General features: G+C 43.9%; 1 protein-coding gene across 4 annotated transcripts in view; it reads left to right on the top strand.

Annotated features, from left to right (window-relative positions):
- The window catches only part of Npas2 (neuronal PAS domain protein 2), a 182768-nt gene that overhangs the window by 162676 nt on the left and 4079 nt on the right, over positions 1 to 16013 (top strand). For all 4 annotated transcript variants that reach the window (XM_042266687.2, XM_015998926.3, XM_076557426.1 and 1 more), the window contains 3 exons: positions 868 to 1068; positions 3220 to 3410; positions 4007 to 4099. In XM_042266687.2, coding sequence (XP_042122621.1) covers positions 868 to 1068; positions 3220 to 3410; positions 4007 to 4099 — 485 coding nt within the window. The remainder of the gene's footprint in view (positions 1 to 867; positions 1069 to 3219; positions 3411 to 4006; positions 4100 to 16013) is intronic.

Below are 16013 nucleotides of genomic sequence, written 5' to 3'. Positions count from 1 at the left end.
ATAATGACAAAAAAAATCTACACTTGGTTCAGTGCAGATGCGATCCTTTCCTGAGCAGTTTTGATCTGAGATTGGATGAATCTGGAGATGGGAAAACTCAGACAATGAGGATTGACTTGGTATGGTACAAACAGAACTAGAATCCTCATGAATACTTGCACATTTTCTTAAACTAGCAATGTACCATGGCCTTAAATGTTCTAAGGCACCTTATGTCACAAAGCATGATTATAAAACAAGGGTAACTTGAAAGCACATGGACCCAGTGACACACCAACCTCTGTTCCTCTGTCCTTCCTGGAAGACTGGGTCACCCGCTGCCCAGAAGCAGGGCTGCCCCTCTCCTTTCAGCCCTGAGTTGAAAGTTCCCCAGAGCACTGCATGTGCAAACCCTGGTCACTGGGCAAGGATTTAAGGTTGAGCATAGGACTCCACCCCACTCTGAGTATAACATGGGCCATACCATGCCCTCTCCCACCATTAGTCTATGGACCATTCTGTTCCTAAGATGCCTCTCCCTTCTCATGGGACACACCAACTTGGACCTCCAAAGTATGTTTGTCTGTGCACAGAAAACCTAGATGCAGGCCTCTTTGGCACTGTCAGATCGCAGTCACTTAACTGTGACCCTCAGGAAGGCAGGGACAATGTCTCTCTGACCCAGACACTCTAGCTAGTGTCTTGGCCCATGCTGGCAGCATCATAGGTACACGCTACCTGCCGCTGAGTTGGGGAATCATTTTTTAGGTGTGTCAAGGATCCCAGGCAATTTTTCTCTCCTCCCCGGGACAAAGAAGACAATGAAGGTGGCCATGGGTGAACCCCACGTGGCCCCTACTTCACGGGCCATTTCTCTTCTGTTCCCAGATGTTCCTGCAGCAGCCAGCTGTGTCCCTGAGCTTCGGCAGTGCCCAGCGACCAGCGGCTCAGCAGCAGCTGCAGCAAAGGCCTGCTGCAGCAGCGACTCAACCCCAGCTTGGGGTTGACGCTCCGCTGCCGGGGCAGATCACGTCGACCCAAGTCACAAACCCGCACCTGCTCAGAGACTCGAATGTGATATCCACCCAGGTACCGTGCCCCCTTCCACAGCCTGCCCTTACCACTCGGGTAGACACTCTTGCAGCTAAGACGTTCTTGATTCCTGCAGCTGCTGGGTTCTGGAAACCTGTGTACTCCTTTCTCTGGACCAGGGGAAGAGTACAGTCATAGTTTATTTTTATTATTATTATTATTATTATTATTATTATTATTATTATTATTGTTATTGTTATTATTATTATTATTGTAAAGCCATTTTGAAGGTCTGAGCTGTATTGTCTGTCTTTCTGTGCTTTGTACCTGGGCTTTATGCCCCTACACCCCTGTCCTCTGTCATCACTGCCATATAAATAGCTCCTTCTGTTCACTGTCCCTCGCCCCAGGACCACCTGCAAAACCCTTCCCTTAAAGCCACTGCCACTCAGTACAAACCGCCAGAGATCTCACAGTGTGACCAGGTCACCAGTGGTAAATGACACTAGAGGGGAGTCACGTCCAGAGCCCCTCCTTCTGGGAAATGACAGCATGCATGGCAGATCACTGCCTCTCCTGAAGCCTCCACATCCACAGGCCCCTAGGGCTCCAGTGAGTGTTGTGTCCCCTAGGGAGCAGCAATGGAAGAGGGCTGGTGTAGACCTCAAGGTGTGCCTCATCCAGTAGAGAGTCCGGGAACTGGGCCAGAGAGTGGGCAGTGCGGGATGAGTAAGTAGAGGCATCCCTCCCTCCAGCTCCTCCGGGGATGGTATGAAATCACTCACGGATGTCAAAACTTGAGGAGACGCGAGTCCCTTATATAAAATGGTAGAGTGTTTACACGAGATGTGCAGGCATCCTCCTAGATGACTTATCTACTTATTTATTAATGCTGGGGATCAGACTCAGCTCTTCTCAGATACCATGGAAGGACTGTACCATGGTGCTCCATTCCAGGCCCCTTCATATTTTAACTCATTCTAGACATTTGTGTTTGTTTTTTTAATTTTTTGCATATGGTGGTTTTACCTGCATGTATATCTGTGCATTACATGCCTGGTACCCACAGAAGCCACAAGAAGGTATAGGATCCCCTAGGCATGGATGTACAGATGGTTGTGAGCCACCTTGTAAATGCTGGGAATTGAACCTGGGTCCTCTGGAAGAACAGTCATTGCTCTTAATTGCTGAGCCACCTCTCCAGCCCCACAGATGATTTATAACGCCCAGTATAACACCAGAGCTATGGAAATAATTGTCATCTAGGGATGATGAGAACACATCATGATCAGTACAGATGGGATGTTTTTCAGATACTTTTATTGGAGATTGAAATTACAAATCCATGTAGAAGGGAGCTTAGTTCATCCTTATACAAATTATGAGTTTTGTCTAAAAACACAGCCTTTGATTTGAAAGGGTCATCAAAACAAAACACAAAATTCGTGGATGAGAATGACCAGTGGGATTCTGGAAAAGCAAAATCTGAGGAAGAGTTTATACGGACACCAGATATAAAAACTAAAATCTAAAGCCTTAAGTCGTCACCATAGGAATGCCCAGTCAGTGTCACAGCAGAAAAGGAAAGCCAGGGCCAGGCCACCCCCTCGTTCACTTACTGAGTCATCAGACACTTATTGAAGGCTCCCTGAGAGAACCGTGAATGACAAAGAAAAGCCTCGGTTCCAATGGGGAGAACGGAGACAAACGGGCACACATCCGAGTGTGTCCGAGGGTGGCATGGGAATGCCGGGCACGAGATGTGTTGTCGAGTTAAATAGATGGTCAGAAGGGGGGACTCCCTGAGAGGACTGTGTGTCAGCAAAGCCTGGGGGGGGGGGTGAGAGTCAGCTGTATCAGCATCAAGTGGAAGAACATTTTACAAAGATGGATCAGCATGTGCAAAGGTCCTGAGGCAGACACAGGCCCAGTGAGGTAGAGAAACAGCAAAGAAGTAAAATGTGTAAAGAAAAAATAAAAACTCAGTTCAATGGTTCCATTCTGCTGAGAGCCTGGAACTGCCGGGGGATTTTAACAATCTTCAAGGTGCTTACAACCCAATGCGGAAGACAGTCAGAATAAAAACACCTCGCTGCGCAGTTGGTAGAGGTGAAACAAGAGTCCGTAGATGGGAATTCTAGGAGGTTTCCTAGAGAGGTGGTCTGAGCTGAGTCTGAGCTTTCTCTCTCTCATAAAATAACGGTCCAGGGTCCAAAGCCAATGAGGAGCTCACAGCTGCTGCCTGCCAGCGGCCGATCGGTGAGCAGCCTGCCACCCCAGTTCAGCAGCTCGGCAGCTGCGCTCCCGCCAGGCCTGAGCCTCACCACAGCTGCTCCCACCTCTCAGGATGCCAGCCAGTGCCAGCCCAGCCCTGACTTCGGCCATGATCGGCAGCTCAGGTAGGAAACCACCCCGTCGCAAGGACAGGAGGGGGTCCTTCGCGCTTTTCCTTCATCTGTCCCTTCCGTACAGCAACCTTCCAAGGATTCCCTCCCCAGTTGGTCTCAGCTCAGGTGACAGCAGGGAAGACCTTGGGGTCCTGAAGGTCAAGGACATGACCCCTTGTGTGGCTCGTAGTACTGCCATCGGGGGCCACAGTTTGGGTTCTGTTCTAGTTTCGCTTCTGTTTTGTAATAAAATACTCTACCCAAAAGGAACTTGGGTGAGAAGGGAGTTTTATTCGGCTTACAATTCCAGGTCACAGTCCATGACTGTGGGAAAGTCAAGGCAGGAACTTGAGACATCAACTTGTTGACTCCACTCCTACACATTTCAAGAGCCCTGCCTAGAGAATGGTGCTGCCCACAGTGGGCTGGCCACGGCAATTCATTTAAGACAGTCTCCCCCCAAGACATGCCCACAGGCCAGCATAGTACAGACAGTCTCTCCCGGAGACTCTCTTCCCAGATGACTCTAGATCGTATCAGGGTGGCATTGAACACTAGCCATCCCAAGTGCTGACTGTAATGTCCCTTTCCTCTTTCTCTGCTCCAAGGCTGTTGCTGAGCCAGCCTATCCAGCCTATGATGCCCGGGTCCTGTGACGCCAGGCAGCCCTCAGAAGTCAGCAGGACGGGACGGCAAGTCAAGTAGGTTGAAATGGGATAGACACCCGTATGGCATGGTCCCAGCCTGGCCTTTCCTTTTCCTGGAAAGGATGCTCCAGGACCTGATGTTCCTGGCAGTGATACTCCAGGCTTGCACAGGCCTGGTCAGGTTCACTGTGGATGTCTTACGACGTGTGCCCATAACCTTCAGAGGCCCTTTCCCAGGGCTTTCCTTCCATCAGTGCTCATGTAAACAGATAAAACCTGGTACCCAATCTCCATGCTCCAAACCAGAACTGAAGGAAACAATGACATCTCACGGGTTGCAGATATATCTTTGGACTATATATCTATATATATCAAAGGCTTCGTCCTAGCTGTCCTCCTGACTAAATAACAGCCTTTTCCCTTCCTGAGCTCTCTCTCCAGCTTCAGTGGTTGCTTCCCTGCCTCCTGCTTCTGGTACGGTAACCCAGGACCAGGAGATGCTACACATATGAGCTCCCTCACCCTCTCGGAGATACAGCTTCCTTCCCGTCTCTGGGCATTTTCTATTATTCTAACTGAACGTCACAGGCAGGGTGACAGTCTGTGAAGGTTTTATACGCCTCCTGGTCCTAGCTAACGGGAAGTCTGGGCAGGTGGTGCTGGCATCTGTTCAGCATCTGGTGAGGACCTGTGTCATAACATGGGAGAAGAGCATTCCAGGGAGAGAGAAAGCCAGTCAGCTCTGAGTTCTCTTATTCTTATAAAGTCATTAAGGTCTTCATAGGGGCACCACCCTAATGACCTCATCCAGCCCTGATTAGTTCCAAGGGCCCCACCTAAAGTGACCATAAACACAGCGTTTAAGACTGGGTGTCCATCTAACACATGGGCTTTGGGGAACATACTCAAGCCAGAGCATCCCCTCTCCTGCTTATCACTACTGAGGAGCAGATTTGTTCAGCTGTTTAACAGTAGTAGAGAATGTTTAATTAGTAGTGCCCTATGTCCTATGGAGACATAGGACAAATCATTTAAATGCTACTGGAAAGCAGGCTTTTAAAAAACAGCCTCTAGATTTTGATTTCTGTCCTCTTTCAAGACAGGATTCTCTTGCCTTGGCCTTCGAATGTTGGGATTACAGGTGTATTCTACCATGCCCAGCCTTTAGAAAGGAGGCTATCACATGGCCCTTACTTGTGTAAGCACTGTTTGAATTTGAGTCCAGAGTTTATCAGGACGGTGCTAACTAATGAAACCTTGTGTGCAAAGCCTCTCAAGTTGCCCCCAGGACTGTCCCTAAGAATTCCTTCTCTGCCTTCTGCAGCCCATAATAACATAGCTGAGCAGTTCTGAAGCTCAGGGGTGTTTGGTTTTTTTTCCTCTTATTCTGTGGCTTAGGGACGCTTTTCTTGTTCCCTTCAATCAGTGGAGAGTCTGAGCTTTAAAAGAATGATGTCTAGAAGGCCACGGATTACCTATGGCAGAGCCAGGGACCAATTGACTCCAGAGCACAAATTCCCTTGGCTTTGAATCTTCAAGATGAACTTGTTGGCCCTGTCTGGGGTCTCACTTAGCCTATGGATAACTTTCTCTGTAGTCTGTGCCCCACAATACTTGACCACCTTCCCTCTGCCCATGGGGTGGGAGCAGGCATGGGCACACATCCTGTGGGAAGCCATCTTTAAAATTCACGGCTTCTGTTCTCAATTAGGCAGGCGGGTTTGAATTTTGGTTTTGAGTTTTGCTTGTTCTTCTGAAATGTCCCAAGTAAGTGGAAAGAAAGATGCTTGTTACCTCGCTTTCCAGAGATGCTTAATTCTGCTGTGAATGAGGCAAAACCCAGAGCATTTTTTCCCCTCCAGCAGCTGTAACTGCCATTTTTGGTCAAACCAATCATTTCTACCCTACTGTCTCTTCCAGACATGACCTAACAGCTGTTCTCTAGAGGGTGTCGAGTTCTGCCTCCCATATACACACAGAAGTCTCTGCAGGGGAAGTCTGGAAGCCCCAAAGCCTGTTACAGATGACCTCATACAGAGAAATGACTTCTTTAAAAATCAAACACATAGCCGGGTGATGGTGGCACACACCTTTAATCCCAGCACTCAGGAGGCAGAGGCAGGTGGATCTCAGTGAGTTCGAGGCCAGCCTGGTCTCCAAAGCAAATTCCAGGAAAGGCGCAAAGCTACACAGAGAAACCCTGTCTCAAAAACAAACAAAAAAAAAAAACCCACAAAATTTGAAAACAAAATCAAACACGCAGGGGAATTCCCTGTATTGTCTTCAAACATCATCGTGTTCTTCCAGACCTTCCCATAAAGGCCATTCCTGGTTCCTCGATAATGGACCATTATCGCCAACATCTTTTTAAGTTATTGTTGTTGTGATAAAGCACACATCATGTACCATTTGCCATCGACAGGTAATGTCACATCTGCCATCATCACCCTCTAAGCACGTAGTTCAGTGACATCAAGGGCTGCTGCACTGTTGCACAGCCATGCCCACCATCCATTTCCAGAACTTCTCATCTCCCTAGACTCAATCTCTGTACAATAGCTCCGGCCCTACAGCCCCTGGCAGTCACCATCCTTCTCCTGCCTTTCCGTGATTTTGACTATCTGGGGACCTTGTACAGTGTTTGCCCTTTGGTAGCAGACAAATTTCACTTAGCATATTTTCAGGTTTTGTTCCTGTCCTAGCCTGTGTCAGTTCTAAGGTGCTGTGTTCCATTATACAGGTATTTCCATCAGTCAGTGGACGTGGCACCATTCTGCCTTCTAGCTATTATTGTGAATAATATTTCTTTTTTTTTTTTTTTTTTTGGTTTTTCGAGACAGGGTTTCTCTGTGTAGCTTTGCACCTTTCCTGGAACTTACTTGGTAGCCCAGGCTGGCCTCGAACTCACAGAGATCCCCCTGGCTCTGCCTCCCGAGTGCTGGGATTAAAGGCGTGCGCCGCCGCCGCCGCCGCCGCCGCCGCCGCCGCCGCCGCCGCCGCCGCCACCGCCACCACCACCACCACCACCACCACCACCACCACCACCACCTGGTTGAATAATAATATTTCTATGGGCATATGTAGCATGAATTCTAATTGGTCTTAATAATAAAAACCCAGAGTCAGATATCAGGGTGAAAGTTGAAAGATCAGAGAAGCAGAGCAGCCAGCCACTAGAAAGACTTCTCTTTTTTTTTTTTTTTTTTTGGTTTTTCGAGACAGGGTTTCTCTGTGTAGCTTTGCGCCTTTCCTGGAACTCACTTGGTAGCCCAGGCTGGCCTCGAACTCACAGAGATCCGCCTGCCTCTGCCTCCCGAGTGCTGGGATTAAAGGCGTGCGCCACCACCGCCCGGCTCATGACTTCTCTTTTTTTATAATCATTTTTTTAATTTTATAATTTAATTTTACATATCAGCCACAGATTCCCCTGTCCTCCCTCCTCCCCCCTCCCCAGCCCACCCCCCATTCCCATCTCCTCTTCTTACCTCTAGGAATCCTCACACTGAAAGGGAGTAAGCTCCTGTCACCTCCCACCTTATATTCCTCTCTTTGTCCAGCCATATCACTTCCTGTCTTCATCTCCCTAGTGCTGGGATTAAAGGTGTGAGATCCCAAGGGCAGGGACCAAAGGCGTGCACCACCACCACTGCCTGACTCTGTTTCTCTTTTAGACTGGGTCAATCTTGTGTAGCCCAGGGTGGCCTTAAACTCCTGATCATACTGCTTCCTCCTCCCAAGTGCTGGGATTAAAGGTGTGTGCTACCACTGCCTGGCCTCTAGGGTTAACTGGTGTCTTAGCTCCGCCCTCTGATCTTCAGGCAAGCTTTATTTGTTAGATCACAAACAAAATATCACCACAGGTATACAAATATCTATTTAAGTGTGTACATTTATTTCTTTTGAATATATAACCAGAAACAGAATTGCTGGATCATATGGTTATTCCATTTTTATTTTTCTTGGTTTTTAGTTAACATGTGAATTAATGGAATTTGTTATGAAATTTCCCTACATATGTGTGCTCTTATCCATCTGCCCCACTTCCCTTGTCTGTCCTCCGATCCCACCCTCTTGCTGGCTCATGTCCTCCCCCACAAGTAGCTCCTGTATAGAAGCTCTTTATAATCATGCAATCCCATTTGTCAAATCTTGGAATTGCTTCCTGTGGTCCTATGGTCCCTTTAAGAAAGTCCTTGCTTATGCCTGTACCTAGAAATGTTTTAATCTAGCAGCCAGGGTTCCGGTGTTGCCAATTGTGGTCTTTGATCAATTTTGAATTGATTTTGGTCAGGGTGAAGGACATGGATCTAGTTCTTTCTTCTACTTGTGAAAACTCTAGTTTTTCCAGAACTATTTTTTGAAAATGCCATCTTTTGTCCAGTGTATATATTTTTGACACATTTGTTGAAGATTTAGTTGGCTTAGTTGTATGGGCTTGTATCTGTCTCCTCTATTCTATTCTATTGCTCCACATGTTTCTTTACCAGCAGTTTGTTACTATGGCACTATAATGTAGCTTGAGATCAGGATTTGGGATGCCTCCATGATGGCTCTTTCTAATAGGAGTTGCTTTGACTATTGGGGGATCTTTTGTGTTTCGTATTAGTATCTGGACTTTTTTTCTTTTTCGGTGAAGGATAACACTGGAATTTTTATGGCAACTGTGTTGAATCCATAGATCAGTTTTGGTAATAGAGCCATTTCACAATGTCAACTTTTCCAATGTTCCTGTGAGTGTGGGAGGCTTTTTTTTTTAACCTTTTGATGTCTTGTTCAATTTCTTTTTTTCACTGTCATAAAGTTTCCATTGTAGATACCCCTCACTCCCTTGGTTAGGTTTAATCATTTTTAATGATTTAAGATTATTTTATCTAGGCATTTTAAAGCTATTTTGATGAGATTATTTTCTGATTTCTTTCTTGGCAAATGCATTATTGGTGTATAGAAAAATTGCTCATTTTTTGTAAGTTAATTTTGTGTCCACTATGCTGGAATTATTTCTCCTGTCTAAGAGTTTTCTGGAAGAAGCTTTAGAGTCTTTAAATATATGGCCATGTGATCCACACATAGAGACAATTAGACTTCATCATTTCCTATTTGTATCTGTTTTATTTCTCTCTTATTTTTCTAGCAAGACTTCAAACACGTGATTAGGTAGAGTGATAAGAATGAAAACCCTTGTCTCATTCCTGATTGGGGGAGGAATCCTTTCCATTCTTCCCTATATAGAGTAATGTTGGCTGTAGGCTTTCCATATAGACCCTTTATTAAATTGTGTTATGAGCCTTCAATTTCTAATTTCTTCATGAAGACGTATTTCATTCATGAAGGAATATTATACTTTCTCAAAGATCTTTTCTGCATCTATTACAAAGATCCTGTGATTTTTGTCCTGAAGTATACTGGTGTGCTATATTACATTTATTGACTTGCATATATTGAACCACTCTTGGTCATGGTATATGATCTTCTTATTGTGTTCTTGAGTTAAGTTCACAAGAATTTTATTGAGACTATATGATCTGTATTCATCAGGGCAATTGGCCTGGTTCTGGGGTTTTCTTTGTTAGAATGCTTTTAATTACTGTTTCTGTCTTGTTGACTGCTGTTATATCTATATTATTTATATATGCTTCATTTAATTTTGGTAGGCCATATGCTTGTAGGAATCTATCCATTTCTTCTCTATTTTTCCAGGGATGTTTCTCTATACTATCAGACTTCAAAGTATTCCCTATAATCCTCTCATTTAATTGAAATCTATTTTAACACTTCTTTTTCATCTCTAACTAGATTAGTTTGGGTGTCTCTCTCTCTTTTGTCAATATTGTTTATCATTTCAAAGAGCCAGCATTATGTTTGATCGATTCTATGTTCTCTTAGTTTCCATTTCATAAAGTTCTGTTCTAATCTTGATTACCTCTTCCACCTACTGCTTTGGGGTTTGGCTTATTCTTGTTTTTCTAAGATGTTGAGGTGCATTAGGATATTTATTTGAAATCCTGGGTTTTAATGGCATCACTCATAGCTATGAATTTTCCTCTTAGAATGACTTTACCTGTGCCCCCAAAGATTGGTAAGTTATGTTTTAATTCTCATTTCATCCTAGAATTTTTCCCTCCCCTTTCTTCAGCAACCCACCAATCATTCATGAATGTTTTATTCAGTCTCCAACTATTGTAGTTTCTAGAGATTCTACTACTATTGATTTCTAGTTTTATTCCATTATGGTTTTTTAAATACAAGAAATTTTCCAACTATTTTTTATTTGTTAAGACTTACTTTATTCCTAGAATATGTTCTATTTTGAAAAAGCAGCTGAGACAAATATGAATACCACATAGGTTGGATAAAATATTCCATAGATTTCTACTAAATCCATTTGGTCTATGATATAGCATTTTGGGCTTTATGGGCCTGCATAGTGTCATTTAACTATAGAGCTTCTTTTTGGTTTTTAGTTTAAATGACCTCTCTGTAGAAAAAAGTGAAATATCGACATCGCCCACTATTACTACATGAGGACTTAGCCAATCTCCTTTAACGTCCATTAGAGTTTGTTTTATGAAATTGGGAGTCCCAACGTTTGGTGCCTATATTTATGATTATTATGTCCTTTTACATATTGTTCTCTTTGTTAATATGTAGTGGCCTTTTTATTTCTTCTAATTTTGGTTAGAAGACCATCCACTATCAGAATAGCTACAGCAGCTTGTTTCCACCTTTTACACACTCGCTAGATTAACTACCATCCTTCCACACTCAGGTCTGTGCATGTCTTGGCTAGAGAGGTGTGTGTGTCTTGGAAGCAACACCACTCTGGATCCTGCTTTCTTTTTTTTTTTTTTTTTTTTTCGAGACAGGGTTTCTCTGTGTAGCTTTGCGCCTTTCCTGGAGCTCACTTGGTAGCCCAGGCTGGCCTCGAACTCACAGAGATCCGCCTGGCTCTGCCTCCCGAGTGCTGGGATTAAAGGCGTGCGCCACCACCGCCCGGCCTGGATCCTGCTTTCTTAACCCATTCAGCGAATCCGTATCTATTTATTTGTGGTGAGTTGAGGCCATTTACATTTAAGGTTATTATTGAATGATGTTTACTAATCCCTGGAGTTTTAATTGTTTCTGATTGGTTGGATTGTTGTTTATTCTTTCCTTTAGTATTAAGTTCTACTGATTTTCTTTGTCAAACATGATGGAGTGCTTCTTAACATTTCTTTATTCATCTGCTCATCTCACAAAATGTATTCTTTCATTTGCTCTTGAGATCAAGACTTTCTTCGTCCCGGGCACACAATATTCCTTCAGTGTTCTTTGTAGTGCTGACTCAGGGGTGCTGATGGTTGGCTTTAATTATCAACTTGATGCAACTTAGAATAACCTTAGCAAACTGTCTCAATGAGGAATTGTCTACATTGGGTTGGCCTGTGGGCATATCTGTGGGAGACTGTCTTAATTAAATTAATTGATGTGAGAAGCCCCAGCCTACTGTGAGTCTTCTTAAGAAAGGGAGTCCTGCAGGAACGTGGAAAAATCCAGTTGGGCGCAGAGAGCATGCAACTAAACACACATGCGTTTATTTCCTTGTGCTCTTGACTATGGATGAGATGTGACAAGCTGCTCCAAGCTCCTGCCACTGTGACCTCCCTTGTGTGATGGACTGTAGCCTGGGATTGTCAACTAAATAAATCTTTTTGCCTCTCAGTTGATTTTTGTCAGGGTATTTTCTCATAGCAACCGAATTCAAACCACTACAGTAGTCATGAATTACCTTAGTTGGTGGTTATCTTGAAATGCCCTTCATTGTTCATCAAAGCAAAAAGATGGACTCAGAGTGAATTTAGGAATGTTGGTTGAAAGTTGTTTAGTTTCAGGACTTGAAATAGATTTGTCTGCGCTTTCCTGGCTTTGAAGTTCCTCATGGGAGGTCAGATATTCTGATGTAAGTTGGCATTTGTCCCTTTCAACTTTTAATATTGTTTCTTTGCTTTTTATTTTTAACAACTGGACTATATTATTTCACAGAAAGGTTCTTTTCTATTTGTGATTCCTAGTGACCCTTGTGTTTTCTAGATTAGGAGCTTTTCTGCTATAATCCCACCAACTAGGTTCTCCATGTCTATAATTTTTATCTCAGTCTTCCACCCTGGATTTGTAACCTGGTCTTCTCATCACTCCCCAGAGCTGTGGACATGCTTATTCTGCTTTATGTTTCTTTACTGAAGTTTGAATCAATATTTTCCCAATGTGTCCTCCATCCCTGACCGTTGTTCTTCCTCTTGGTCTAGCTCATCAGTTACACATCTCACTACACGTCTCATTTGATTTATACATTTCTAGCTGTTTTTGTTGTTGTTGTTGTTGTTGTTGTTGTTGTTGTTTTTTCAAAATCTCAATGTCCTTGTTAAATTGCTCTTCCCATAAAGGTGAGTTTATCATCTGTTTTACTCACTCTTATATGTGGCTGGCTTTCCTGCCCAGATCCTACACTGAATTCATCTCTTTGTATTTTCTTTGGGATGTTTTATTTCTTTTCATTTTTTACTACACCTCATCTAGCATTTTACTTAGTTCAGTGACTTTTGACTCAGTAGGCTGTGTCTTTGTGTTTTCCAAACTTTCTAAATAGTGCTGATCCTGCTGATAGACCGGAGCGGTTGCCGCCATTTGCACAAGTCTTAGCCTGCTTTCTGATGCCGCTGAGCTGTGAACTCGTGTCTCTCAGGCTGGAGATCTCTTCTGGCTTTATTTAAAAGTCTTCCTAACACACAGCCTGCTCTTTTTAAAATATTTTTATTCTTTTTCAATTTTATATGTATGTGGGTTCTACCTGCGTGTATATCTGTGAACCATGTTTGTGTCTGGTGCCTGGGGAAGCCAGAAGAGGGAGTCAGGTCCCCTGGAACTGGAGTTATAGATGGTTGTGAGGCAACATGTAGGTGCTGGAAATTAAACCTAGGTCCTCTGGAAGAGCAGGCAGTGCTCTTAATCACTGACCCATCTCTCCAGGCTCCCTACATTTTTTAAAACACTTTGTGTGTGTGCACATACACACACTATATTTATGCAGGTGCCTACAGAGGCCAGAAGAGGTGTTGCATTCCATGAAGCCAGAGTCTCAGGCAGCTAAACTCCCAGATGTGGGTGCTGGGCACTGAATTTAGGTCCTCTAGAAAAAATAGCAAACTTTCTTAACCACTGATTCATCTCTCTGGCCCCAGGAAGCTTACTTCTAAAGATCCAATCCTTTTTACTACTTAGAGAGGAGAAAACACTACTGGAATAGCAATATCACCTGTCTATAGACAATATAAAAGCACATTTAAAATTAGATGATCCCACTAATATATCTCCACACATCATAAAGGAGAAAAATTCACAAAACTAAGATGGAATGTTTTCTGAAGTTAAAAGTGACTTAAGGCAAATGTGGAAACTGTAAATGAATGAGGCAAAAGGAGGCAGGGGGTGAGGAGAAAGTCGAGAGCAGTGACGGCTAAATAAAGGAGATAAACCAGAGAGAAGAGGAGGAAGATGTTGAGAGGGGAAGAGAAGTTATCTTTAAAGATAAAGGAAAAGTTAATTCTCAGTAATGAGAAAGTTTAAAGACAAAAGTAAATAAATGTAAGAAGGAAACTAAATAAGAGCTTTTAAAACAACAGTAAGATGAAGTGAAAATACTAAAAGTACAATACAAAGAAAAAAACAGAAATGGGGAGAAAGGAAAGAGAAGAAAGGGTGAAGGAAAAGACTTAACCCAGTTAAAAAAAAAAAGCCAGGTGGTGGTACACACCTTTAATCCCAGCACTCGGGAGGCAGAGGCAAGCAGATCTCTGAGTTCAAGGCCAGCCTGGTCTACAGAGCGAGATCCTGGACAGCCAAGGCTACACAGAGAAACCCTGTCTCAAAATAAATTAAATAAATAAATAAATAAATAAGGGAGAGAGAGAGAGAGAGAGTTAGGTCAATGTATGAAGGGGAGTAATAAATAAAAACATACTTGGCGTGGTGGTGCACACCTTTAATCCCAGCACTCAGGAGGCTGAGGCTATGAGTGTGTAGCCAGCTTGGTCTATACAGTGAGTACCCGATCAGCTAGGGCTACATAGTGAGATCCTTCCTCAAAATGAATTAATTATTTAGTTAAAAACATAAAAGGTTTTTTTATGTAATAAAGCAAAACTATCATTAAAATCTAGTAAAAAAAAAAAAGAAAGAGAAATTACAAAAGGCAAAAGAAAAAAGGAAGGAAAGGAGAAGGAAGGGGAAGAGAGGGGAGGGGAGGGATCACCTGTGAAACACCTTTTTTCTGGGTCCTCAAAAACTGGAAGCTGCCAATTATACGCATGGAGGCAGAGGTGTCAGAACTTGTGGGGTCTCGTCTTTTTTACGGTTTATGGTGTCATTGAACTCTCTTGGACGAGTGTCCAATGTCCGCCATGGCCGACTTACTTAAGTGACTTCTCTTCTTTGTGTGGGGGGTGCTCTCTGCTGTCCACACTTCACTTTGCACCCTCCCAATATTTTTCCAGACTGTACCTCTCTGGGTGGGCCACTGTTCTATTGGGGAGGAGTCTCCCGAGTACATTAAGAACTAGGAAAGTAGCCACAGCCCTGAGATCTGTACTAGTGAAGGACCAGTCTGTACTTTCTAATAGCCTTACATGCTGGTCATCCAGCTGGAAGGATGCCGCTGTAGATGTCAGATAGGGCAGTGGAGCCTCGGAGTTCTTGGATTCTACAGCAGTGAACTGCAGACAGGCAGCTCTAGAGACTGGTCCATCTGGGTTCTGTTCTTCATCCCAGGGACGTTCTTGGTAGATAGGGTATGCTTCTGGCCCAAGAGTGCAGGGCTGCTCTGTGCTCCTCACTGCCTGAGCCCAGTCTCTGGCCTGCTCCTTTCAGCTCGTCAACATCCAGCCTCGCTCGTTCTCTATAACTGCTTTCCAGATATCTCTCTGGCCCTGGGACTGTAGGGGGTTAAATCAGGCTCCCTGACTTATGGCTTTCCCCCATTTGGGGGAGCCTCCAGGATTACCTCAGTTTTAAGCAGTAAGTTCCCTCTCAAATGGGTCCCGGCCACTGCTCTCTGAGTCATACAGAATGGCAAGATGGAAGTCCTCCCCACTGGGGGATTGTCCATTGGAGGAAGCAGTCTCACCAACACCTGTAACTGGACCAGGGCTCATGAGAGTTGTGGGCTCATCCTGAGGGTAGTGTTCCAGTCGCTTTTCAGCTGCCTACATCATCCACTTTGGAATGAGACTTCTGGTCTACCTCAGAGCCACACAGCCGGAGCTGTTTCAGCTGGGCGTAGTTCTGGCTGCACCGCCTTTCTCCACACTCTCCAGCTGTTCCTCCACCGCCTATGAGTTTCTCTCTTTGGAGAGAAAGGCTATTTTTTCTTGTTCTGACTCTTCTCCCTCACCAAGTCACAAGGAGGCAGCTTTTAGTTTGCCATCTTACCCAGAAATCCCATGTTTCATTTTTTGAGGAATCTCTAAAATGATGTCCAAAAGAGCTGTACCATTTTCCGTTCTCACTAACATCACACATCCTTACTAACAAGGGTTTTGTTTTGTTTTTCCTTCTCCTACATGTACATACACACAGATACAATGTCTTCAAGGTTTACTCATCTGATAGTATATGCCAAAATTTATACATGTATGTATGTATAGCTTCATCATAATGGTGTGAATTGATAGCTCATGTCTGTTTTGATTTGCTTCCTCCTATTGGTTAGTTACAATGTGTATCTTTTCATATGCTTATCAGCCTTTGTATTTTTTTTAAATAATTTATTAACTTTATTTTATGTGCATTGGTATAACAGTGTCAGATCTCCAGGAACTGGAGTTTCAGACAGTTGTGAGCTGTCATGTGGGTGCTGGGAATTGAACCCAGGTCCCTTGGAAGAACAGTCAGTGCTCTTAACCACTGGGCCATCTCTCCAGCCCCAGCCTTTGTATTT

Source organism: Peromyscus maniculatus, chromosome 21 (assembly GCF_049852395.1).
Source record: "Peromyscus maniculatus bairdii isolate BWxNUB_F1_BW_parent chromosome 21, HU_Pman_BW_mat_3.1, whole genome shotgun sequence".
Classification (NCBI taxonomy): domain Eukaryota; kingdom Metazoa; phylum Chordata; class Mammalia; order Rodentia; family Cricetidae; genus Peromyscus; species Peromyscus maniculatus.
Note: the sequence above shows the minus strand (reverse complement) of the source record. Positions and strands in the feature narration are given on the sequence as shown.